This window comes from Gobio gobio (genome assembly GCF_949357685.1).
Source record: "Gobio gobio genome assembly, chromosome: 15".
NCBI lineage: Eukaryota > Metazoa > Chordata > Actinopteri > Cypriniformes > Gobionidae > Gobio > Gobio gobio.
The window spans coordinates 16,647,016-16,671,948 of record NC_137108.1 but is presented as its reverse complement, the minus strand read 5'-3'; the positions used below and the strand labels follow the sequence as shown (position 1 = coordinate 16,671,948).

General features: G+C 45.6%; 1 protein-coding gene across 2 annotated transcripts in view; it reads right to left on the bottom strand.

The window, feature by feature from the left end:
- Positions 1-16,565: 16,565 nt before the first annotated feature.
- The window catches only part of LOC307138868 (uncharacterized protein), a 29,830-nt gene continuing 21,462 nt past the window's right edge, over positions 16,566-24,933 (bottom strand). For both annotated transcript variants that reach the window (XM_079837538.1, XM_079837539.1), the window contains exons 6-7: positions 18,544-18,909; positions 16,566-18,421 (exon numbers count right to left, since the gene is read on the bottom strand). In XM_079837538.1, the coding sequence (XP_079693664.1) occupies positions 18,381-18,421; positions 18,544-18,909 (407 nt within the window). In that variant the 3' untranslated portion in view covers positions 16,566-18,380. The remainder of the gene's footprint in view (positions 18,422-18,543; positions 18,910-24,933) is intronic.

Below are 24,933 nucleotides of genomic sequence, written 5' to 3'. Positions count from 1 at the left end.
AACTTTTAGATTTAACATGAGATTTAACATGAAACAGGTAGAATGTTCGGTAGACTTTATCCATTTTTGATTTGTCTTTTTATTCTCTGAAATTTTCTGGGGACCCCTTAGAACCTTCTGGAGGACCCCTGGGGGTCCCTGGACACCAGTTTGAAAACCCCTGCCCCAGACCACCCTTTTTAAATGGACTCTGGTACGGTTCGCGGGTGTGCACCCGAGTTCGGAAGACGGCATTCACACCATCCAAACGTACCAAACTCTGGCGTCAATCGAACCCAGGTGCGCACCAAAACTGCTAGTGTGAAAGCACCCTCAGAAACATTGTTCATAAGAGTAGTTTCAGCATTTGAGGGGGAAAAATCAAATGGTGACAGAAAACAGAAAACCTTTGTAGTCCATTCCAGATAAACTTGATTGTACAGTTGCCAATGTACAGTGCATCCAGAAAGTATTGACAGCGCTTCACTTTTTCCGCGTTTTGTTATGTTACTGCCTTATTCCAAAATTGATGAAATTATTTTTTTCCCTTAAAATTCTACAAACAATACCCCAAAAGTTTGTTTGAAATCTTTGCAAATTTATTAAAAATAAAAAAAATGTACTCTCAGCCTTTACTCAATACTTTGTTGAAGCACCTTTGGCACCAATTACAGCCTCAAAGTCTCAAGTGATGCTACAAGTTTGGCACACCTATTTTTGGCCAGTTTCTCCAATTCTTCTTTTCAGGACCTCTCAAGCTCCATCAGGTTGGATGGGTAGTGTCGGTGCTCAGCCATTTTTCAGATCTCTCCAGAGATGTTCAATCTGGTTCAAGTCTGGGCTCTGGCTGGGCCACTCAAGGACATTCACAGAGTTGTCCCATAGCCACTCCTTTGTTATCTTGGCTGTGTGCTTAGGGTCGTTGTCCTGTTGGAAGATAAACCTTCACCCAAGTCTAAGGTCCAGAGCGCTCTGGAGCAGGTTTTCATCAAGGATGTCTCTGTACATTGCTGCATTCATCTTTCCCTCGATCCTGACTAGTTTCCCAGATCCTGCCGCTGAAAAACATCCCCACAACATGATGCTGCCACCACCTTGCTTCACTGTAGGGATGGTATTGGCCAGGTGATGAGCAGTGCCTGGTTTCCTCCAGACATGACGCTTGCCATTCAGGCCAAAGAGTTCAATCTTTGTTTCATCAGACCAGACAATTTGTTTCTCATGGTCTGAGAGTACTTCAGGTGCCTTTTTAGCAAACTCCAGATGGGCTGTCATGTGTCATCTGGCCACTCTACCATATAGGCCTGATTGGTGGAGTGCTGCAGAGATGGTTGTTCTTCTGGAAGGTTCTCCTCTCTCTACAGAGAAATGCTGGAGCTCTGTCAGAGTGACCATCGGGTTCTTGGTCACCTCCCTGACTAAGGCCCTTCTCCCCCGACCGCTCAGTTTGGCCAGGCAGCAGCTCTAGGAAGAGTCCTGGTGGTTCCAAACTTCTTCCATTTATGGATGATGGAGGCCACTGTGCTCATTGGGACCTTCAATGCTGCAGAAATATTTCTGGACCCTTACCCAGATCTGTACCTTGATACAATCCTGTCTCAGAGGTCTACAGACAATTCCTTGGACTTCATGGCTTGGTTTGTGCTCTGACATGCACTGTTAACTGTGGGAACTTATGTAGACAGGTATGTGCCTTTCCAAATAATGTCCAATCAACTGAATTTACCACAGGTGGACTCCAATCAAGTTGTAGGATGATCAGTGGAAACAGGATGCAGTGAAATCACCCTTCTTATATGGCTTGTTACCTGTTTGGGGGTTCTTGGCTTCAGTAAGGTATTTCGTTGTCTTGGACATAAGCTTCTTCCATCGCAACATAACTTGTTTTATGGTCCTATTTTGGCCAGACCCCATGGCATTGACATGATTGGTTATGTCCTCCCAAATGTTGTGTTTTTTCTTTTTTGGTCACTTCTCCACCCTTTGCAGAGCTGAAACCTCCTACTACTATCGAGGCAAAATCGTCCCGAACACCCTCCAGCAGTGCACAGGTGTCTGCCACAGGAACAGTGCTTAATCGCTTTGCACTTTTACGCATGTGGGACTTTCTACCAAGTAATTGGTGACAATATGGGAGTGAGAAAAGCAACAGTGAGTAATGTGGTGAAGGCTATGTCAGTAGCACTGGGCAGCAAGGTTATTATAGTTTTGCATTTTTAAATTCATTTTTATTTTATTATCGTTTTCGATTTTGCAACAAATTTCATTTTACTTTTAGTTCGTTTTATAAATTATTTTGCTAGTTTTAGTTTAGTTTTTATTTTGTTAACAGATTTCTATTTAGTTTTTATATATTTCGTTTCAGTTTTAGTTTTAGTAATTATAGTTTAGCAGAGTTACCAGATCAAAGTGTAGAGACCAAATCAATATCAATTTTTTTTTTTAATCAATTTTTAAATTTAGCAAAGTTTAATGTTTGCACCAATTAGAGTTTACTCTTATGCAGACATCTTAATAATATAAATACAATAATGGAATACAGATTTTTTTATTTAATGCCATGTCAGCAGCTAAGGCTATATTCATGGCAAAAATTAAATTACAAAAATACAAATATCATATAAATACAATAAAACCAAGCAAACAAACACGTCATATACAAGATTTTTTTTTTAATCAACTTATGATAAAAAAATCCAAAACCTTTTCATGTATAATCTTACTAAATAAGTTCTTAAGTGAAATAACTTGATAAAAGAGCATTCTTGTTTTAACCCAGGATAGTCCAACAAAAAATGTTTAACGGAGAGGGGAATCTTACAAAACATGCATAAAGTTGGGTCTTTACCTTTAAGCAAAAAATCTTGAGTCAAACTATGACCTATACGACAAAAAATGGTCTGAGATTGAACAAAGAACCAAATAAATGCGACGTAAAAATATGAAAGTAAAAATAATAAATTCCAGACAAACTCATTCATATTAAAGATGAAATATTGTTAAACAATTAAAAGCTTATTTATTTAAAGATTATTTATTTTATATTTATAATAAGGAGTTACATAAGTGAATACATAAGTGTTGCACCTTTCCTGCCGGATCCAATATAGAAGGCACAGCACTGTGTTTTAAAGGTCCCGTTTTTCGTGTTTTTTTGAAGCTTTGATTGTGTTTACAGTGTGCAATATAACATGTGTTCATGTTTCGCGTGTAAAAAAACACAGTATTTTTCACACAATTTACTTATCTGTATACTGCTGTTTTCACTGTCCTCAAAACGGCTTGAAAGATTTCCCTATTCTATGAAGTCCCTCCTTCAGAAATACGTAACGAGTTCTGATTGTGCCAGAGGTTCCCGTGTTGTGATTCGACAGCAGCTTAGGGCACGCAGAGCGCACGTTACCGGAAAGGTCACGCCTCTCACCATAACGGGGATGCATGCGCTCAATGATCTCTAAGTACAGCGTCCCTGGGAAAGCCAAACAAAGGTGACTTGACTCCGGGATGAAAATAACAGCGTCTCGACGACATGGCGACAAACAAACTATACGAACGCAACCGAACGCAACACTTCCTATTCTCCACGTGGGTGCAACAAGACCACGCCCCCTTTTTCGCGTGTTCTTGTGGGCGGAGGTTAGTCGACATACTGCTCTACTGACGTAATTAAAGCAGGAAATACCAGGATGTAGTCCTAACCAGCCATTCGCTGTAGGCTTTGAAAGGGAACTTCTGTTAAATAAAATATCTCGCTTGGCATTGAACTGTGAGCTTTATAATTTTACAGGTATTATAAATGCTCTAACAGCAACATTACACACTAACTAAAGTTTGAAAAATGGGATCACGAAGAACAGGACCTTTAATCTCAATCTGCCTGCAAATCCAGTCTTGACCTGATTCCTCTATGAAATGAAGCGAACAAACGTGCAATGTCTTACCGTGAGCTGGATGTTCATTAAAAATAAAGTTCAACCACACATTCCTAATTTTAGAATCTGAAGGAAGCTTATGCAGCGACTGTGTTCTTCCACAACCAGGCACAGCGCAATATCTTGCTATCTTCGGCATGTTTATTGCTCTGTAGCGCAATCCGTTTAGCTCCACTGAAAACCAATGTTTACGGAGTTTCTGTGACATTACTACATTAAATAACTATATATAATAATGAATATAATGTATTATTATTATTAATTAATAAAAAGAAGTTTAAAAAGTAAAAAAGAAATACCCTCTTCCTTACTATATTGCGATACATATCGTATCGTGAGTTAAATATTGCGATTTATATCGAATCGTGACACGAGTGTATCGTTACACCCCTAATTATGAGCAATATGAAACATGAAGCATGATAACCCAGGATTCCATTTACCCAATTTAGAATAGTGACCATCGGAATAGTGACAGGGTTAAAACAATTTAAGTGTGAAAAGCCCTCTACTGTTTTCTGAATGGACTTGTCGGACTATAAAGATAAGAATGAAATGGTCATGTTTTCTGTCACTATTTGAAATTTTTCCTGCTGAACTACTGTTTACACAATGCACAATTGCACTGTATGCTGTTTCCATGACTGTCCAAAGCATGTAAATATGAGGCTCATGATTGGTTGTCTGTTGCTAAGCATCTAGCAAATTACAAATGTGAAATGTTCCTTTACCCGATGTTAAAAGCGGTGTTTAAACCGATGATATCCTGGGCCAAGTTGTTTAAAAAGTTTAATCTGGATCAGAATGATCTGGATTTTGAAATCCCATGTTTTGCTATCCAGGACTTTTGTGCCAGTTTTTCAAAGCAAAATTGTATTATCACCCTGATCCAGATACACACCTTTTCAGATTACCAAATCTGGATTACTAGCAGTTGTGGGCTTTCAGGGCCCTGTCAAAATCTAAAATATTATATTTTTCATAATTAAATTAATGTGTGTCTGAACGTATCTAAATTCAATTACTCTCTATTTCAGTAAGTTACAATTATATTTCCAGAAAGAATGTGGTTATTTTTTGTGAGGCTGAGTTGTATTTTCATCATGTAAACGCATCACAGTTCCATGGAACAGCACAATTAGAATAGCAAGCCTTCAGTTGAACCTGCCATTTTCCATTGGATCATAACTTTGACTGACGTAGGTCATCAGCCAATCAAATTTTGATGTGTAGTTATACAACGCCCCAAAGGCCCAGCGATGTGTCGGCGCTACCCCCCGCTGATGTCATCTGCCGTTTGAACTTTTCGCGGGTTGTGAGCGATCTATGTGAAATAAGCTATGGCCACTGCGGATGACGGGCTGCAGCGATACATACATGGGCTGCGCGAGCTTTGTGTGCATCAATGTCAAACCGGTAACGTTAACTGACAAGCTGTGTTTATCTGTTTCTCTTTTGATGTTCTTGTTGTTCTGTGTTTTTGTTTGTTTGTTTAAGAGTATTTTGCCAGTGAGTTGATTTTGATTCATTTCACCAGTTGCCTAAACGGTGACACGTGAGTGCAGTGGTAACGTTATCAATAAATAGTTAAATTGCCTTTTTGTCTCGCGTGTCCTTTTATGTTGCTTGCCCCCTTCCCAACTAACACTTTGAAAGCGGGGTTCGTAACAATACATGTGCATACAGTGCATGATTGTATTGTATATGTATCGGTGTGTGTGTGGTGTTGTTATGGCAGCGGCGTGGGGTGTGTTGATCGTTAGTGAAGGCCCTGACTGAAACCCCACGGTACGCCACTGATTACTAGTGCTCTATGAGATGGGGGAAAAAAGTAGCGTTCCCTTTCAGGGGAACTCACGCTGCGTCACTGCTTTGGGAACGCCTCTGCATGATTGCGCCGTGAAGCACGTATGTCATCAGTCCAATAGAGAGACGGAATGTCATAGGCGGGTGACGTCATAGACCCGGAAACTATAAAGCATCCTGGCAAGCACACGCCTCTAGCTTCTGTTGCCTTCAACAAGCGCTCTGTGTCATTTGTCCCTGTCATTGTGTTGTGTCTGAGTTCAGACTTTTCTTATTTTCTCCCACAAAGTTTGCACTCACACTGACAGCATAAGAGAGATTATGGCGAGCGAACAGCACTTCAGACAATGTTTTCCTCCCTGCTCACGTTACATCACGAGCGGGGATACACATTTGATGTGTGTTGTTTGTCTGGGTTTGTCACTCGAGGGTGCCTGCTGCAAGCATTATGAGGCGCTGCCTCTTCGCGTGCTGCGATCCCGCCGGGCGCTCTTCGAGGAGGGCGTCCCCGTTTGTGCTCCCCGCGGCACGGGTCCCGCTGTTGCTGAGGCGCAGCGGCAGCTCATGACGTGGGGTTCACAGATGGATCTGTCAGAGGGGTCTGAGACGGGCCCCGCTCTATCTCAGCCTTCACCCATCAAATCCAGTGCCGCTTCTCTGGGTTCGGGAGCCTGCGCTGCGGTTTCTCCCACCCGGGGGGCGGCCGCGGCGCTGCAGCTGTCTTCCTCTGAGGAGGTTGATGTCTGCAGCGTCGATGCAGGGGTTTAGGACTCGCCACTTCAAACCCCTGCTAGTGAGGAGCTCATGGAGGTTTTGAGCAGAGCAGTGGCCAAGTTAAACATCGATTGGCCACAAGAGCATCATGATCGAGCATCTGTTAAGAGCAGGCTCGACGAGCGCTTTCTTCCCACTCGCTCTGTTCAGCCTCCGAGGTGGAGCTTGCCGTTTTTGAGGTGTTTTCACGGAGGTGTTGAGATTGTGGAAGTGGCCCGTGTCTTCCCGTATTTTCAGTCCACACACGTCCGTGTATAGTAACATCTCCGGGCTGAAAAGACACGGTTATGGTTCGATGCCTAGGGTTGAAGAGACGCTTGCAAGCCATCTCTCTCCCGAGTCTGCATCGTCCATAAACGTCTCTGTAATTAGTTAGAGGCACATTAAACGCAGTTAGCAAAGGCCTAATAATTCAGTTGTTCACTATATGAGACAATATTAGCAGGCAAGAGATGATTTATCACCTTGGCATAACAGTAGAATCATATAGTTGTTCAGAATCATCATCTAAGTCTACAAGATGGATATTTCTAGGTGGAAACCTACCAGTGATATCTTTGATTATAGAATGTTAAAATGAGCAGTAAGTCTAGAGGCGTAGACAGGTAATATTTATGTTGGATTATTTCAAATATCTCTTTGTACTTCTTATAATATTTTGTGTGTGTATTATCTATTCATTTATTTAACATTCAATTATTTGCATATGAATTATTACAATAATCATTTTCTGTTCTTGTGTTACATCAAATCTGTGGACACTGGACTGTGTTGTTCTAATATTTACATTATGTTTTACAGAGTTTTGCATGCATTTCTAATGCATTTTGCTTGGTAAACTAGTAGCTGATTTCCGATACTTTTTTCTTCAGATGCACTGAGGAAATATTTGAATACAAATATTTAAACAAAGTATATAACATAACAAAACAAGTAAATTATTATTACCTAATGCACTGTAAAACCTAACAGTTGTATGTACATAAGTACACTCACACCCATCGTCATGAAGTGCTTTGAGCGGCTGGTCCTGGAACACCTAAAAGACTCTCTACCATCCACATTGGACTCACACCAGTTTGCCTATCGCAGCAATAGGAGCACAGAGGATGCCGTTTCCATGGCACTGCACTCTGTGCTCACCCATTTGGACCATAAGAACACTTATGCACGGATGCTGTTTGTTGACTTCAGCTCAGCATTCAACACTGTCATCCCAACCAAGTTAATAGCCAAACTTGGAGACCTGGGCATCAATACCTCACTGTGCAACTGGATTTTGGACTTCCTAACTGACAGACCCCAGAATGTTCGTTCAGGATTCACCTGCTCCACATCCATCACACTCAACACTGGCGTACCACAGGGCTGTGTGCTAAGCCCGTTTCTCTACTCCCTCTTCACCGCCGACTGCAAGCCTGTGTATGGATCTAATTCTATCGTCAAGTTTGCGGACGACACTACGGTGATTGGTCTCATCAGCAACAACGATGAGACCGCCTACAGGGAGGAGATCCAGCACCTGGCCACATGGTGCGCTGATAATAACCTGCTCCTCAACACCACCAAAACGAAGGAGCTCATCGTGGACTTCAGGAAGGAGTCAAGAGGCACACACGACACCATCCACATCAATGGAATGGCTGTTGAACGTGTCTCCAGTTTCAAGTTCCTGGGGATACACATCTCGGCGGACATGTCGTGGACGACCAACACCTCCAGCCTGGTCAAGAAGGCTCACCAGCGCCTCTTCTTCCTGAGGACACTGAGGAAGAATCAGCTCTCCTCGGCTATCCTGGTGAACTTCTATCGCTGCGCAATAGAAAGCATCCTGACCAACTGTGTGGCAGTGTGGTATGGGAGCTGCTCTGTTGCGGAGCGCAAGGCACTGCAGCGGGTGGTGAAAACTGCCCAGCGCATCACAGGGACTCCACTACCTGCCATCGAGCACATCCAGAGGAAACGCTGCCTGCATCGAGCTCGCAGCATCCTCAAGGACTCCTCTCACCCAGCCCACAGACTGTTTTCTCTCCTGCCCTCCGGCAGGCGTTTCAGGATCCACCGGACCAGGACCAGCAGACTAAAGAACAGTTTTTTCCCCAGAGCTGTCTCCTTACTGAACTCTAACCCCCGTTGATCCACTCCCCTCTTATACTGATAACTCTCCTACCTCACATCCACCTTCACTTTGTTATTTGCACTACCGACTGTTTATCACAGTAACAACTGTTTACTTATTCATTTTGCACTACCACACCGTAACTGGATTATGCTCATTTGCACTGCCGACTGTTTACAGTACCTACTGTTTACATTTGTATTTTGCACTGTACTTCTAACTGTAATATGCAACCACTTTCCACTGCACTTTTACACTTTTTTCGGATAGCTTCTGTCCATAATTTATTGCACTACCTTAATCCACTGCCATATTCCTCATTTTAGCCTAACATATCATTGTATACCTCTATCTGTAAAATGTATATTATATTATATTCATAGTACATATCCACCTGTAAATTCTGTTTATAGTATTAACCATCTGTATATTATTCACCTGTAAATTCTGTTTATAGTAATAACCATCTCTCTATTTATAGATATATTTATATATACTCAGTACATATCCATGTCCTGCACTTATGCAAACGTTGTATATCCTGCACTTGCTGCTATTGCACTTCTGGTTAGACCTAAACTGCATTTCGTTGCCTTGTACTTGTACTTGTGTAATGAAAATAAAGTTGAATCTAATCTAATCTAATCTAATAAGACTCTGAGTGAGATCAGTGACTTAAGCCACTACATGATTATTATACCATCACTGTATAACCAACAACAACTAATCACATTTTCTCTAGGCATTCCTTACCATTATAAATGTGCTTTCTAAACACACAGTTAAAGCAGCCAGAGAAAAACCTAATGTTAAAGATTTAAGGGTCAAGAGTGCAACTAAAGCAAGCACTCATCTCCATCATGGTGACTTCAATTAAACTATTATTTTCATTAAAACAGAAATGACAGAAATAAAGTAAGTCTGGTTAATAATGTGTGAAGCTGGTAGTGCTGTATGTGGAGTTGTTAAATCCTCCTCTGTTGAGCTCTTCAGAGATTTAATGTCTTATTTTATCTTCTGTTATTTCATCTAAAGCTGTGGCTTAATTCAGTCGTAGTTCTTGTGTTTATCTTTCCTTCTGTGATTCTGCTCATTATCATCAGGTGTTCATCACTAATGCTCAATCATCACTTAATTTCTTGATTGCAATGAGTGTCTTATTTTAGTGAACTCAATTGAAATAAGTTCAAAGTACTCATAACTATTGTTTTCTAAAATTAAAAGAATTAAGGTAATCAGTGTCCTCAAATTTAATGAGTTAGCTTAACTTACTAGTTCTCTTTCATAGGTTAACTCGACGCTGCGTCACTTTAATGACGTAATGGGACGCCCTCTGGGTGTGCCGATTGTCTGAAGCCCTTATAGAATCACGCCAATTGATTGGCTGATGGCGCGCACGTCGCCCCACTTGACGTAGTCACCTATATTAGCGCGCGCGCGCCATCTGCTCCTCAGATTTCTCTGCCTTCACGAAGCGGCCATTTCATGCCCTTCAGTTTTCGATTTTTCTGGCCCAAATTCTAGGATTTCAGTCGATATCTACCTCAGCACTTCAGCGACCGCGGATTGTGGAACTTTGTTCTCCTTGTGGTGAAGTGCTATGGAATTCCGACGTTGCCCACCGCCGTGCACTCGCTTCATCGCGATCGACGATCCCCACAGTTAGTGTGTTACATGTCTGGGATTTCCTCACGCACGCGACGCGGTTCAGAGGTTCTCTAATTGTAAATACTGCGATAACCTCCTTCTCAAAACCCTCCGCTCGAGGCTGGCGGTTTTTGAGAAGGAGTCATCCATTTTTCCCCGTTGCGCTCCCGAGGCCGCGCAGGCCTCTCTTGGATCCGCGACCTGGGGTTCGGATGTAGAGCTCGAGGATGTGGAGTGCGAGCAGACGGGCCTCGCCCTTTCTCTCCCTCTCTCCCCCGAGCACGTGCGCGGGACTCCGCCTGTGGAATACTCGCATGATTATCTCTGTCCCAGCCCGGAGGCACGCGATGCGGTTTCCTTCGGTCTGGAGGATGTCATTTTCACTGCAGCATCCGACTCCGAGGATTTCGGTGCTGCAAATACTGACGACGCTCTCCTGCCAAGCGGCCAGGAAGCGCGGCCATCAGCGGCATATGACGAGCTTGTGGATGTACTCGCGCGCGCTACACAGAAGCTCGCCATCGAGTGGCCGGATGAACCCCGCGAAGCTCAATCTTCTCGGTTGGATGAGAGATTCCTCAGCGGCTCTAATTCTAGGCCTCCGCGGAGAAAGCTACCATTCTTCAGTGATCTACACAGTGAAATTTCCAGATCCTGGAAGCAGCCATTCTCAGCCCGCCTAACTAACGCGGCAGCCGCTGATTTCACCAACCTCGTGGATTTTGAGGAACAGGGCTATTCCGCCATTCCCGCGGTTGAGGACACGCTGGCCACTCACCTCGCGCCATCTTCAGCTCCCTCGTGGAAGTCCCGCCCCCTTCTTCCCACTAAGCCGTGTAGGACCACTTCTGCCCTGATTGGCAAATCCTACATGGCGGCTGGTCAGGCTGGCATGGCCCTTCATACTATGGCCATTCTCCAGGCCTATCAGGCGGATGTGCTTAAGGAAATGGACGAGGGCACCGGTTTGACACCGGAAGCAGTGAAGGAGCTTCGCAAAGCCACGGATTTGGCGTTACGGGCTACTAAACACACAGCTCGCGCTGTAGGACGCTCTATGGCGGGCGCGGTGACGGCGGAGCGGCTCAATCTCACTGAGATTCGTGATAGGGAAAACGTTTTCCTTATGGACACTCCGATTTCTCAGTCCGGATTGTTTGGGGAGGCGGTTAATACTGTGGTTGAGAAGTTCAGATCTGCAAAATCCCAGTCTGCCGCTCTTAAGCAGTTCATGCCGAGGAGAGCGAGGGACGCTCCTTCCCCCTCCCCCTCTCAGTCCAGAGATCGCCCCTCTTTCAGAAGAGAGTTTACCGCCAGGAGGAGCGACCAGAGTTATCCTCCACCCACCACGGTCTGGGGAGCTCGCGGTCGTCCATTTCCCCGTCAACGTCCTCACAGACGCATCGACCCAAAGCGGCCCAGCAAACCTTCTGCTTCGGCCACTTCGAGTCGCTCCTGACCCTCTGGTCAGAAAAAGGGGAGCTGCAGTTCACGACCGGGGCTGGGTCAGACCGCGCAAGCGTTTCTGCCCGCCCCCCACCAGCTCTCCCTACCCAGCTCTGTCATTTCCGCCGCCCAGCGCGCCTCGGTATACAGAACCGACTCTATCCTCGCCTATTCAGGCGTTGAAGGAAGGAGACGCTGTTTGCTTTCTCCCCTCACGTCTGATTGGCTTACCATCCGCCGCTCGTCCAGACGGAGACACATCCTGTCTTCTCCGGGAACCGGAGCGGCCCAGCCTTCCACTGCCTAATCCGCGCCAGGACGCCACGTGCTCTCCTCTGCGGATGGCCACACCCCCCTCAGAGGTCCAGCTCGACACCCTATCTCAGGTATGTCCACCGCACCTCATCATACCTCCCACTTTGTCAAATTTCTTCCACGAGTGGAAGCTTTTGCCAGGGATATCATCCTGGGTCCTCCGCACGATTCAGTCAGGCTACACGCTTCAGTTCTGTCGCAACCCTCCTCGCTTCGACGGGGTCACTCAAACGGTAGTAAACAGTGCCTCTCAGTCTTCTGTGCTACAACAAGAGCTCTCTTCTCTCCTCCTAAAGGGGGCAATAGAGGAAGTTCCGGCAACAGAGGAGAAATGTGGCTTCTTCAGCCGTTATTTCCTTGTTCCGAAGAAAGACGGCGGTCTGCGTCCCATCCTAGACCTCCGCCGCCTGAACTTCGCCCTCTACAAAGGGAAGTTCAAGATGCTAACGCTCAAGACTATCTTGTCTCAGATACGTGTGGAGGACTGGTTTGTCACTATAGACCTGAGAGATGCTTACTTCCATATTCAGGTTGTCAGACGACACAGGAAGTTTCTCAGGTTCGCTTTCAAAGGGAAGGCTTATCAATACAAAGTCCTTCCCTTCGGCCTTGCCCTGGCACCAAGGACATTCACGAAGTATGGATGCTGCTCTGGCCCCGCTGAGGCTCCAGGGCATCCGTATTCTCAATTACCTGGACGACTGGCTCATTCTGGCCCACTCCAGGGAGTTAGCCTATCATCACAGAGATGTCATTCTTCGACACGTTCAATCTCTTGGCTTGAGAGTGAACACCGACAAGAGCATTCTTACTCCGGCTCAGCAGACCACCTTCTTAGGCGTTCGTCTGGATTCCGTTCCGATGCAGGCCCGTTTGGCCCCTGCTCGGATTTCCAGTATCACAACATGCTTGGTCCACTTCAGGCTAGGCCATCATGTTTCTGTGGGTACATGTCGCAGGCTCCTGGGTCTCATGGCCGCAGCTTCCCCGGTGCTTCCCCTGGGACTGCTCCATATGAGGCCCTTCCTCTGGTGGCTGAAACGCTCAGGGGCTCGGTCAACAGGATCGGCCCTTCGCCTATTGAAGGTGTCACGCGGCTGCTTTCGTGCCCTATCAATGTGGCGAGACCCTCTCTTTCTTCAGAAAGGGGTCAAGATGGGGGCTGTTTTCTGTCGCCAAATGGTTACGACGGACGCCTCTCTTACCGGTTGGGGTGCGGTATTCGAGGGCAGACCAGCTATGGGTATCTGGCAGGGGGAAGTTCTCTCCTGGCACATAAATTGCCTGGAGTTGAGAGCGGTATCCCTGGCCCTTCAACATTTTCTCCCCTCACTCAGGGGGTATCATGTCATTGTCAGGACCGACAACATGGCAGTGGTGTCTCACGTAAATAGCCAAGGAGGATCACGGTCGCGCACCCTGGACAAGCATGCGCGCCGACTCCTCCTGTGGTCTCAGGACAAGTTTTTGTCCCTGAGAGCAGTCCATGTACCCGGAGTCTTAAACCTCGCTGCAGATTATCTGTCGAGACAGAAGCTCCGGTCGGGGGAATGGATGCTGAACCCTCAAACTGTGTCACAGATTTGGAAGATGTTCGGGAAAGCGGAAGTGGACCTCTTTGCCTCGAAGGAGTCGTCCCAGTGTCGGCTCTGGTTTTCTCTGAGCTCTCCGGCCCCGTTGGGGATAGATGCGTTCGCGCATCCAGGGCCCAATCTGAAACTCTATGCGTTCCCGCACATCAAGCTGATTCCGGCGGTTCTGTACAGAGTAAGGGAGAGTGGGGCCAGCCTCCTGCTGGTGGCTCCACACTGGCCATCCCAGACTTGGTTCTCGGAGATAGTTCTCCTCCTGGACTCCTCCCCATGGGAGATACCGGTCAGGAAGGACCTTTTGACACAACTTCAGGGCAGGATTTGGCACCCTCACCCGGAGATTTGGAAGTTGCCAACGACACTAAACACTGGTCTTTCTGCGGACGTTCAGGAGATCATTGCTAATGCGAGAGCCCCCTCCACAAGGAAGCTCTATTCCTCCAAGTGGAGGGTTTTTGAGTCGTGGTGCTCGACTCATGCAGTAGATCCAGTTAACTGCCCGGTTGGTTCGGTTCTGGAGTTCCTGCAGGAGAAGTTTGCTGCTGGAGCAGTGGCCACCACCCTTCGGGTCTATGTCGCAGCTATAGCTGCCGGTAGGGAGTCGGACGAAATCCCTCTAGGCAAGCATAGACTGGTTTCATCTTTCATGCGAGGGGTTAGGCGCCTGAGACCAGCACGCTCACCTGGTATTACCTCTTGGGACCTCTCTGTGGTCCTTGAAGGGCTAACTTTGGCTCCATTTGAGCCTTTGGAGTCAGCTCCTGAGCGAATTCTGACTCTCAAAGTTGCTCTTTTGTTAGCTCTGTCTTCTTTGAAACGAGTGGGCGATCTACAGGCTCTCTCTGTTAACGGGACCTGTATGGATTTTGCCCCTGGCCTAGTCAAGGTTACCTTAAGACCTAGGCCGGGTTATGTGCCCAAAGTTTTGTCCACGTCATTTCGCTCTCAGGTTATTACTCTTCACTCCTTTCACCCCCCTCCGTTTGACTCGGAGGAAGACGAGAAACTTAATTTGCTCTGCCCAGTTCGAGCGTTGAAGTGTTATGTTGACCGTTCCGACGGGTGGAGGAAATCTAACCAGCTGTTGGTGTGCTTCGGTGCTGGCCGCCGCGGGCTTGCCGCTTCGAAGCAAAGGGTTTCCCATTGGGTGACAGAGGCTATTTCCTTAGCTTATGAGGTGCGTGGTTTACCTTCACCTCTTGATATTAGAGCGCATTCTACCAGAGGTGTGGCTTCCTCTCAAGCACTTTTTAGAGGGGCTCTTTTGGAGGATATTTGTGTGGCGGCAGGTTGGTCCTCTCCGCACACTTTTGTGAGATTCTATAGTTTGGATCTCGACATGGCTCCGGGTTTGCATGTCCTGTCTGCTTAACCTAGTCATGCAGGTTATCTGGTGTTCTTTGAGCCAGATACGGCAGCGCTTTAGCTTGACGTGTTTGGTATATCGTTCCCATTACGTCATTAAAGTGACGCAGCGTCGAGTGAACCTATGAAAGAGAACGTCTCAGGTTACTTGCGTAACCTATGTTCTCTGAGTAGGGAACGAGACACTGCGTACGCTGCCAAGCTCCTTGCGCTGCCGACAGGCCTTCCTTTTCGGTAGAGAAATCTGAGGAGCAGATGGCGCGCGCGCTAATATAGGTGACTACGTCAAGTGGGGCGACGTGCGCGCCATCAGCCAATCAATTGGCGTGATTCTATAAGGGCTTCAGACAATCGGCACACCCAGAGGGCGTCCCATTACGTCATTAAAGTGACGCAGCGTCTCGTTCCCTACTCAGAGAACATAGGTTACGCAAGTAACCTGAGACGATTTGACTTTATGTGTGCTATTGTGAGCTAGCAGTAACTGCAAGCACTCTGAGTTAATTTAAAGTTTGTAATTTCAGCTGTTTTACTCAATATAGGGAAGGTTCAGCTATAAAAAGTATTTGAATGCAGTGCAAAGTTTAATTGTATATTAAGAAATATCCTTTTTTTAGTGGACTTGATTAAAATAAGTGCAGAGTACTCATAACTATTGTTTTTTATAAACCTAAATGGTTTGAGGTAATCGGTTTCCTCAAATGAAATGAGTTAGCTGAACTTGTTGGATTTTACAGTGTGGCACAAACCACCACTATAGGGGCACTTTAAATAAATCTTTTTTGTGTGAGCTAAGACAAAGTTACTGGGTGCACTAAACTTTGCAAACTGCAGCTATTTAAGTTTCATTTGTGATTTGTTTTGTTAGTTTTCTTATTTAGGCTATTGAATTGTATATTAGTCTTGTTATTTTTAGTGCTGTATCATACTTTTACTGTATTATTTCAATCATTGTTGTTTGATATCTTTTTACATTTGAGTAAATTATGATCCAGTTATTTGGATTTATTTTTAAAGTGGCTTTTGTTTATTTTATTGTTTTTTTTGTTTGTTTGTTTTTTAACCAAAAGTGTTGCACTTTTATTTACACTATTTAAACGTGAGTTTGAAACCCTTTTTTACAAAATAAATGAAAAAGTCAATGGCAAAATAATTTAGGCTCATGTTTTCTCATAAAGCGAATTTGGGTATCTAGAAAAGTGCTACACAAGTGTTATTATTATTTTTTATTATTTTGTCTAAATACTTGGTAATATAAATTGCAATATAAGGGGGCGCCAAAAAAAATCTTGCCTAGGGCGCCAAAGAGGCTAGGGCCGGCACTGCTACCAGTAGCAATGCAATATAGTACCTTAGCAATGCTCTCGCACCTATTTTTCTAACTGCTTATTTCCATCATTGGTATAAGTAACTGTGGGTGGTATTAGAGAAGAAATGTACAGTTTTACATCATCATGCTGATAAAGCTTCTTTAGTCATTCAATCATGCAGCCTGTAGTGTACAACCACTGTAGCGTAACCATGCACCCTTACATTATACGAAAGAAAATAATATGCATATTTTAAAGAAGACACATCACAATAAACATTAAAGTTTCAAATAGATTTTATTCATAGTAAGTATGGTAAGTAAACATTAACCAACAAAACGTTTTTAGCTTAATAACATTGTATTTTAAATTGCATGTATAATATTTGTTAATAATGTATTATTTTAACAAATAATCTTTAATGTTAAAGTTAATTAAAACACCACAATATAGGCTTTTTATGTGTCCCACACCTAACATCATGTATATATCAAACACACATTTGTTTCTAATATGTTTGTGAATAATCTTATATATAGAATCAGACAAAGAAAGAATCCAATGGAAATAAGAATATTTTTGGAAAACATGCTAAACTACATATACACGTTTAGTTTAGTTTAGTTTAGTTTAGTTTAGTTTAGTTTATAAAGCACATTTTAAAACAACAGATGTTGAAACCAAGGTGTTACCAACGGAAATATAAACTAAATAAAACTAGACAAAACCCAAAAAAAGGATCAATGAAAAAATGTACACCCTCAATTAAAACATAAAGAATATAACTAGGTCTTCAAAGAGGATTTAAACATAAAAACAGAATCGGAAGATCTGTGAAAGAGAAAACTATTACAGAGCCTAAGAGCATCCACAGAGAAAGCCTGGTCACCTTTAGCCTTAAAACATGAACTAGGAACTGAGAGTAGTAACTGACAGGATGATCGAAGGGAACTAGAAGCAGTGTACAGGGTGATAATATCACAAATATACTGAGGAGCAAGTCCATGCAAAGCTTTAAAAACAAAAAGCAACATTTTAAAATCAACACGGAACTTAACCGGTAAACAGCGAAGAGAAACGAGCACGGATGTGATGTGCTCATGTTTTTTTTTAAGTGCCAGTCAGTAATATGCCGCATTTTGTACCAACTGTAAACAACCTTCGGCTGTTTTAGGCAAACCCAGATGAGAGCCAATTACAATAGTCCAATCTAGATGTTATAAATGCATGAATTACAGTTTTGAGGTCCTTTTTAGAGAGTATCGTCTTGATTCTAGCAATAGATCTTAACTGAAAGAAACTGTTTTTCAAAACAGCACTTATCTGCTTATCAAAACACAGTGTGGAATCAACAGCATGTTATGTCATGTAAACAGTGTAACAAACTAGACACAGAGCAGCTATTATTTTTACCCAACTACATGATTGAGTCTTTGCAAAATGACTCTGAAATTATGATCTACTGTGTCAAATGCTGCACTTAAAGCAAGCTTAAAATACAGCAAAAGCCTGAGTCAAGAGTGAGTAAGATATCATTGGTAACCGTCAATAAAGCAGACTCAGGACTGTGCAGTTTCCTGAAGCCAGTCTGAAATGTATAAAAAAATAAAAGCACTGAGGTAAGAAGAAATCTGAGAATAAACAACTTTTTTCAAGACTTTTGAAATGAAAGATAGTTTGGAAATGGGTCTGTAATTATTTATGACATGCTGATCAATATGATGCTATTTTAACAGCAGTTGTACTATAGCATGTTTAAAAATGGTAGGCACCACTAGAGAACTATTATTAATAACAGGCTCAAAGCCTCTTTAAAAATATGCAAAGGCAGAACATTAGAAGGGCAGAAAGAGGACTTCATAATAGAAACAGTATCAGCTGTGAAGGTGACACTGGTTGAAAAAGAGAAAGAGAGCTCTGTCAAGGAGATGTTTCTAGGAGAAGAACTGTTATGTTAACCCAAAAAATAAAATGTGTTAAAAACTGATCACACAAGTCAGTCGTAATCACGAATGGAATACTAGGAGAGTGATTTAGAAAGGCATATACTACTCTAAAGCATGATTAGTCCTCCTCAGATCTCTCTTGGGTCTCATCAGATCAGATGCAGGAAGATGCTAAGAAGGCAAATTACAGCTGTAAGTCATAAGAAAAGAGAGAGTTATTTGAACTGTATACATTGAGAAAAGACCATATGTTATTGTTGAATAAATTGTGATTTAACACGTCATTGGAGAACTTTTGAGAAATGTATTTACCATGACTCAATAGGCTGGTGAGTGAGATGCTGGCATTTGACTTAGCTGTGGTGCTAACTTTGGTGCCAGCTATGGTGCTAGCTGTGGTTCTAGCTGTGGTGCTGGCTGTGGTGCTGGCTGGGGTGCTGGCTGTGGTGCCGGCTGTGGTGCCGGCTGTGGTGCCGGCTGTGGTGCTGGCTGTGCTGCTAGCTGTGGTGCTAGCTGGGGTGCTAGTTATGGTGCTAGCTGGGGTGCTAGTTAGGGTGCTAGCTGTGGTGCCAGCTGAGGTGCTAGCTGTGGTGCTTACAACATTAGTAGAATTGACATCAGCTAGATTAAGCAGAACAGAGGACTCAAGTACACTTCTCCGTTCTCCCAGCACAGTTCCTTTAAAACAAATTGCAAAATGGCAGTCTAATCAGCTCAGAGTTTATGCATGTAGTTGGGACCAAAAGTCTGAGGCCACTTCACGAGTTCACACTAACAAATTATCAGATGGTAAAGTAGTAGGCCTACATCATAAATCAGTAAATAGTATGCGTATGGCGTGCTGTCTGAGAAGAGGGCTCTGAGCTCGGTATTTTGGCCTGAACCCAATGTGCAAAACAATGGTACATCTATCTTATTATTTCTCTGCTCTTTTGTTTTGCTTGAATGTTATTTACTTTTAATTTATTGTTACTGAATTTCTTTCCTTTAGTAGGCATGAAGGCAGATGAGGATAGACGATTAAAAAAATGAGAAGCACCCTCCTGATAATGATGACATTTCCTGCTTTATCTTCAGCTCCCTTTATTAAAAACAGTTTAATAAGAAGATACTTTATAAAGACAGTACATTACGCATATTCAGACAGGAGCCATCTTGGAAAACAGTCTCGACAAGTCGAGCCACGAACGCTGTGCTAAGCTGCGATAATTCCTATCGACCAGCTCACTTAGCACAGCGTTCGTGGCTCGACTAGTCGAGACTGTTCTCTTTCATCATCTCGTGTTCGAGATCCACCTATGCCTATGGGAAGGGCATCCGTACCTGACCTCTGCAGAAGTATCCAATTGCACCAAGTCTGGCAAGACAGACAGGAGCGCGCAGCCAATGCCGGTAAGGCCCCGCCCCTTACCTGCGGGCATATATAGCCTGCACGCGCTACTGTACTCCAGTTGACATTCGCTTCTCGCGATCTCTGCGTGTACACAGCTCGGGTTGAATTGACGCTGCTCACTAACTGTCTGCAGGAGGAAATATCTTTTCAATCAGCCTCCACCAGAATCCGGAGAACTGCATCCGGAGAACTGCAGCCACTGCCTCGTGCTGCCTAGGAAACTCCTGCGACGCCGCCTTAAAGTTGCTGCTACCCAGTGCGGCGAGCTCGACTTTTCGGATTCGGACGTGGGACACGGTGACGACAGCGCGCCACCGGGGGCCTCCCAGGACGCGACTTCTCTTGTTTGGGCTGACCAGCCTAACTCTGAGTTCCCCGAAGAGGACATCTTCGTGGGCAACTTCCCGCTCGCAGACGAACCGGCCGGGTCCGGTGACGACGACGCGCGCCTTCTCTGGGTCTCCGAGGACGAGGAGGTCATCCCGCCCTCTGGTATTCCCCAGGCCAGCGTCCCCGCGGCCTCCTTGTCTATTCTCCTGGATGTTTGTGAGCGAGCGGCCGCTCGTCTCAATATTGAGTGGCCAGCTCCACAGAGCGCCACCGACCAGGAGAGAGACATTTATGATGGGAATGTGTTGGGCGCGCCTCCCGGCCCAAGAAAGCAACTCTTTCCCATCGTTCCAGCGTGTGCTAAGCACATGAAACATTACTGGAAGGATCCGCTTGCGGGCCTGGAGGTTAAGGACATGGCGGCTCTTGGCATGGGTGAGCCGCCCGCTATAGAGCCCTCTATCGCCAGGCACCTCATTCCAGCCCAGGGAGGGCTGCTCACCCCCCCCTAAACCGGTTCTTCCTAATAAGATGGACTGTTTTTCTGCCTCGGTGCACCAGGCCGCCTACAAATCGTCGGCCTTGGCTGTTAAAGCCCTTAACGTCTCTTCGCTCCTTTCTGCTTAACAGGCGGAAATACTAGAAGACCTGGGCCAACAGCTCGACAAGGGATCTCCCTCCCCTTCACTATGGAAGGAGATCATCACAGTGAACGATCTCGTCCTCCGCAACGCTCGTCAGGCCGTCCAAGCCTGCGGGCGCTCCATGGCGCTTTCTGTTGTAGGGGGTGTTCAAAAGCAGTGTCACCACACCGCACATGTTGTGTTCCCCTCACTCAGCTAATAAAGGCTTCGGCCCCATTGTTTCCCCGAAAACAAAACACACAAAAAAACACAAACACATTAAATCAAACGAATCAAATGAATTCGTTACAGAGGGATGTCCTCCTTCTGCAGGGAAATCACTTTTCTCTGCAAAGGGCGGACAGCTCTCTGAACCCACGCATGCAGTTCATAGTTTCCATTTCATCACAAAAAAGCCAGCTGGGCATACAAGAATCCGGCATCGCTCGTGTGGGTATGCTCGCGAGCCGTGCGTCAGTTTGGCGAACTGCAGCGGCACCAGAATGGGTGATGCGCACAATAGTGCAGGGATGTCATCTGCAGTTTGCTATGAAACCCCAGCGGTTCAGCAGCGTTCTCTTTCCACACACAGTAGAGAGCACTGCCCACGTTCTGAAGGAGGAAATCTCCTCCCTTCTGAGCAAAGGTGCGATTCAGGTGGTACCCCCCAATCTGATAAACCAGGGTTTTTATTCTCGTTATTTCCTGGTCCCAAAGAAGGACGGTTCTCTCCGTCCCATTCTGGACCTCAGAGTGTTGAACAAACATTTAAGGAATTACAATTTCAGAATGTTAACTCATGGTTCGCTCGCCCACGCCATAAAACAGAACGACTGGTTCACATCGGTCGACCTGAAAGATGCTTTTTTCCACATAAGCATTTATCCACCACACAGGAAGTTTCTTCGTTTCGCCTATCAAGGCATTTGTTAAGAATTCACGGTCCTGCCATTTGGTTTGAGTCTAAGCCCACGGTCCTTCTGTCTGTGCGCGGAAGCGGGGTTGACTCCCCTGAGATTGTCTGGTCTACGGATTTTGACATACATAGACGATTGGCTCATCATAGCCGACTCGAAGGAAAAGGTGTTGCAGGACACCTGCCGTGTGCTCGCGCACATCACATCCCTGGGGTTCAGGGTGAATGTGAACAAAAGCAATTTTGCACCCAGCCAGAATGTGATCTTCTTGGGCCTGGAGCTGAACTCAGTCTCCATGCGAGCGCGTCTCTCTCAGGAGCGCGTTCTCTCTCTGATGAACTGTCTATCGCAGTTCAGGGAGGGGGCGAAGGTGCAATATCGTGCATGCCTCAGACTACACGGTCTTATGGCTTCATCTATCCAGGTTTTGCCACTAGGACTCCTGAGGATGAGGGCGTTCATGAAATGATGTTTCAGTAACAAAGTTCGGGAGGAGCACGTTCAAATTATCTATCTAATCATCATGTCATTCCAACCAGCTGTCAGCAATCAGTAATCAACATGTCTACCCAATCAGCACAAGTGGAGGATCATATAAATACCCAGTCAATTCACCAATGTTTCTCGACAAGTTTTGCAGCATCCCTCCACCACCCCATCTTCCTCACACTCACCTGGTTACTTCCTAAACCAGACATACGGGGGGAGTACTCTGGGTTCGGGCCAAATACCGAGCTCGGAGCCCTCTCCTCGGACAGCACGCCAAATACGCATACCATTCTTTCTATCTGACTTATTTGTAAGTGTGAACTCGTGAAATGGGTTTCGTCACTACATTTCAGCCCGTTACACGATCTCTGCCGCTCGGTAACAGTGACGCGCACCTGCGCCGCAGCTCTGCGCCACTGGAGGAGCACAGACTTTTACGCACAAGGCACCATCCTGGGGACGGTAATGTTGCAGAAAGTTGTGACGACGGATGCGTCCTTAACAGGCTGGGGTGCCACCCAAGAGGGCAAAACTGTGAACGGTATGTGGCCGAACAAACTACGTTCAGAGCACATACATTTTTTAGAGCTTCTGACCATTTGGAAGGCTCTGAATCATTTTCTGCCTCGTCTGCAGGGACATCATGTGCTCGTACGCTGCGACAATACCACGGCAGTGGCTTATATCAATCGTCAAGGCGGCGTGCGCTCGTCGAAACTTCATGCCCTAGCTTACAAGCTGCTGGTATGGAGCAGATGTTTTTTCCTGTCGTTACGCGCGACTCATGTTCCGGGAATCCTGAACAGAGGCGCGGATCTTCTATCGAGGGGGAACCCGCTCTTCAGAGATTGACGCATTCACCCTCAGATAGTGAGCATGATATGGATATGATTCGGGCAGGCGTCCGTAGATCTATTTGCCTCGCGCGAAAACAGCCATTGTCCTATGTTCTTCTCGCTAAAGGACTTGGACGCGCCCCTCGGGGTGGATGCACTGGCCCACCCGTGGCCCAAAGTGCTGCTGTATGCCTTTCCTCCCCTGTGCTTGATGATTCCTACACTGGCCAGGGTGAGAGAGGGGGGTCTGTCTCTCATCCTGATACCTCCCAGGTGGCCTAAAGTGACATGGCTGGCGGAGATAGTTCCTCTGTTACATGCTCAGCCGTGGCACCTCCCCCCCGTTAGGGCTTCCCCCGTGCGTGGTGGCTACTATACAGAATGCCAGGGCCGTTTCTACACGGTCCTTATATGGCTGTAAGTGGCAAGTGTTCGATGAGTGGTGTGATGGGCAGGTCCTCACGTCATATCAGTGCTCAGTCTCTGATGTTTTGTGTTTCCTCCAAGACCTTCTGAATAAAGGCAGGTCCTTTTCCACTATTAAAGTCCCTGTAAAGGCAATTCTGAGATTTTTTTCTAAACACATTATAAATGTTAGAAATGTATTGCTGAAACAAATTACAAAGACTGTGAACTATGTAGTACTGAATTCAGAAGTTAGACCGTTAAACAGTTTTTCACCGTTGCTGTGTTCAGGATTTTCTGGGCGGGGCTAAAACGGTGGCTCGATGACGCACTGGAGCCACCGAGCCTGGCTCCTCCCCTAACACGATCATAACTAGAGCACATTCGCATCAGTTTGCCCGCTCGATCGCGAGTTACTGTCAGTACTGTTAGTTACTATAGTCTACAACTTACAAAACAGCTTACAAAACAAACACGATGATCGAGAAGAGGTGGATTAATTTTGTGAACAGCCACCTTGATGGAGAGCTGAGGATAACCACCGACGCCTGCCTCCGAGTGTGCAGTGACAATACACCGGATCATTTTACAAACTTTCACCGGAGACAACTGGGATTCACTGATAATCCGCTGCAGAACCGACTATCCCCCGCCCCGGCCTTAGTCCTCCCGTCCCGCCGACATCTGGTGCGTCGTGATCATAGACGGTCGTGATCAGTGAGTGTTGTCTTGTGTGCCACTACAGCTTTCAAGCGAGTGGGCGTGGTTTCGGCGCCAACAGCGGACACACCCGCAGCGTTTGAGAGCTGAGAATGCTGCTCATTTTTTCAAGTTTTTGATAAGCTATTTTATGTACTTGGTGGATTTTTTAATGATTAAAATTTGGCTGGGTGGTTAATAACACATTTATCTGTGGTGTGAGAAACTCAGAACACATGTTTAGTTTTGACTTTACAGGGACTTTAAGGTCTATCTGGCAGCTATCTCTGCTTGTCATGTGGGCTTTGAGGGCTCAACGGTTGGGCAGCATCCTCTAATCCGCAGATTTATGAAGGGTGCCCGCCGCTTGTTGCCAGTTATTAAGGGAATGATCCCTGAATGGGATCTCTCCTTGGTGCTGGAAGCTCTGTCTCAATTCCCTTTTGAGCCACTGGGGGATATTTCCCTAAAGTTGCTGTCTTTTAAGACAGCTTTGCTCTTGGCCTTGGCGTCAGCCAAACGTGTCAGTGAGTTACATGCACTCTCGGTTCACCCCTCGTGCACTAAATTCTCTCTGGGTGGAAATAAGATTTCCACCCAGAGAGAATTGCCGAAATGTTTTCCTGCGTTCACATCGGGGGTATTGGAGCTGTCCGCTTTTCACCCTCTGCCCTTTTCTTCCGCGGAGGATCAAAGGCTGAATGCCCTGTGTCCGGTCCATGTGTTACAGACGTATTTGGCTAGGACCAGTGCATTCCGGAAGAGTGACCAACTCTTTGTTTCATGGGCTCCTCCCCACAAAGGGGATCCCCTGTCTAAACAACGCCTTTCGCATTGGCTTGTGGACGCTATCATTTTGGCTTACGAATCAAAGGGAGTGCAACCTCCAGGGGACATCAGAGCTCATTCCACGAGGGGCTTAGCCGCCTCTTGGGCTCTGTTCAGGGGAGTATCACTGCAGGATATCTGCTCTGTTGCCAGTTGGGCTTTTCCCCATACGTTTGTGCGTT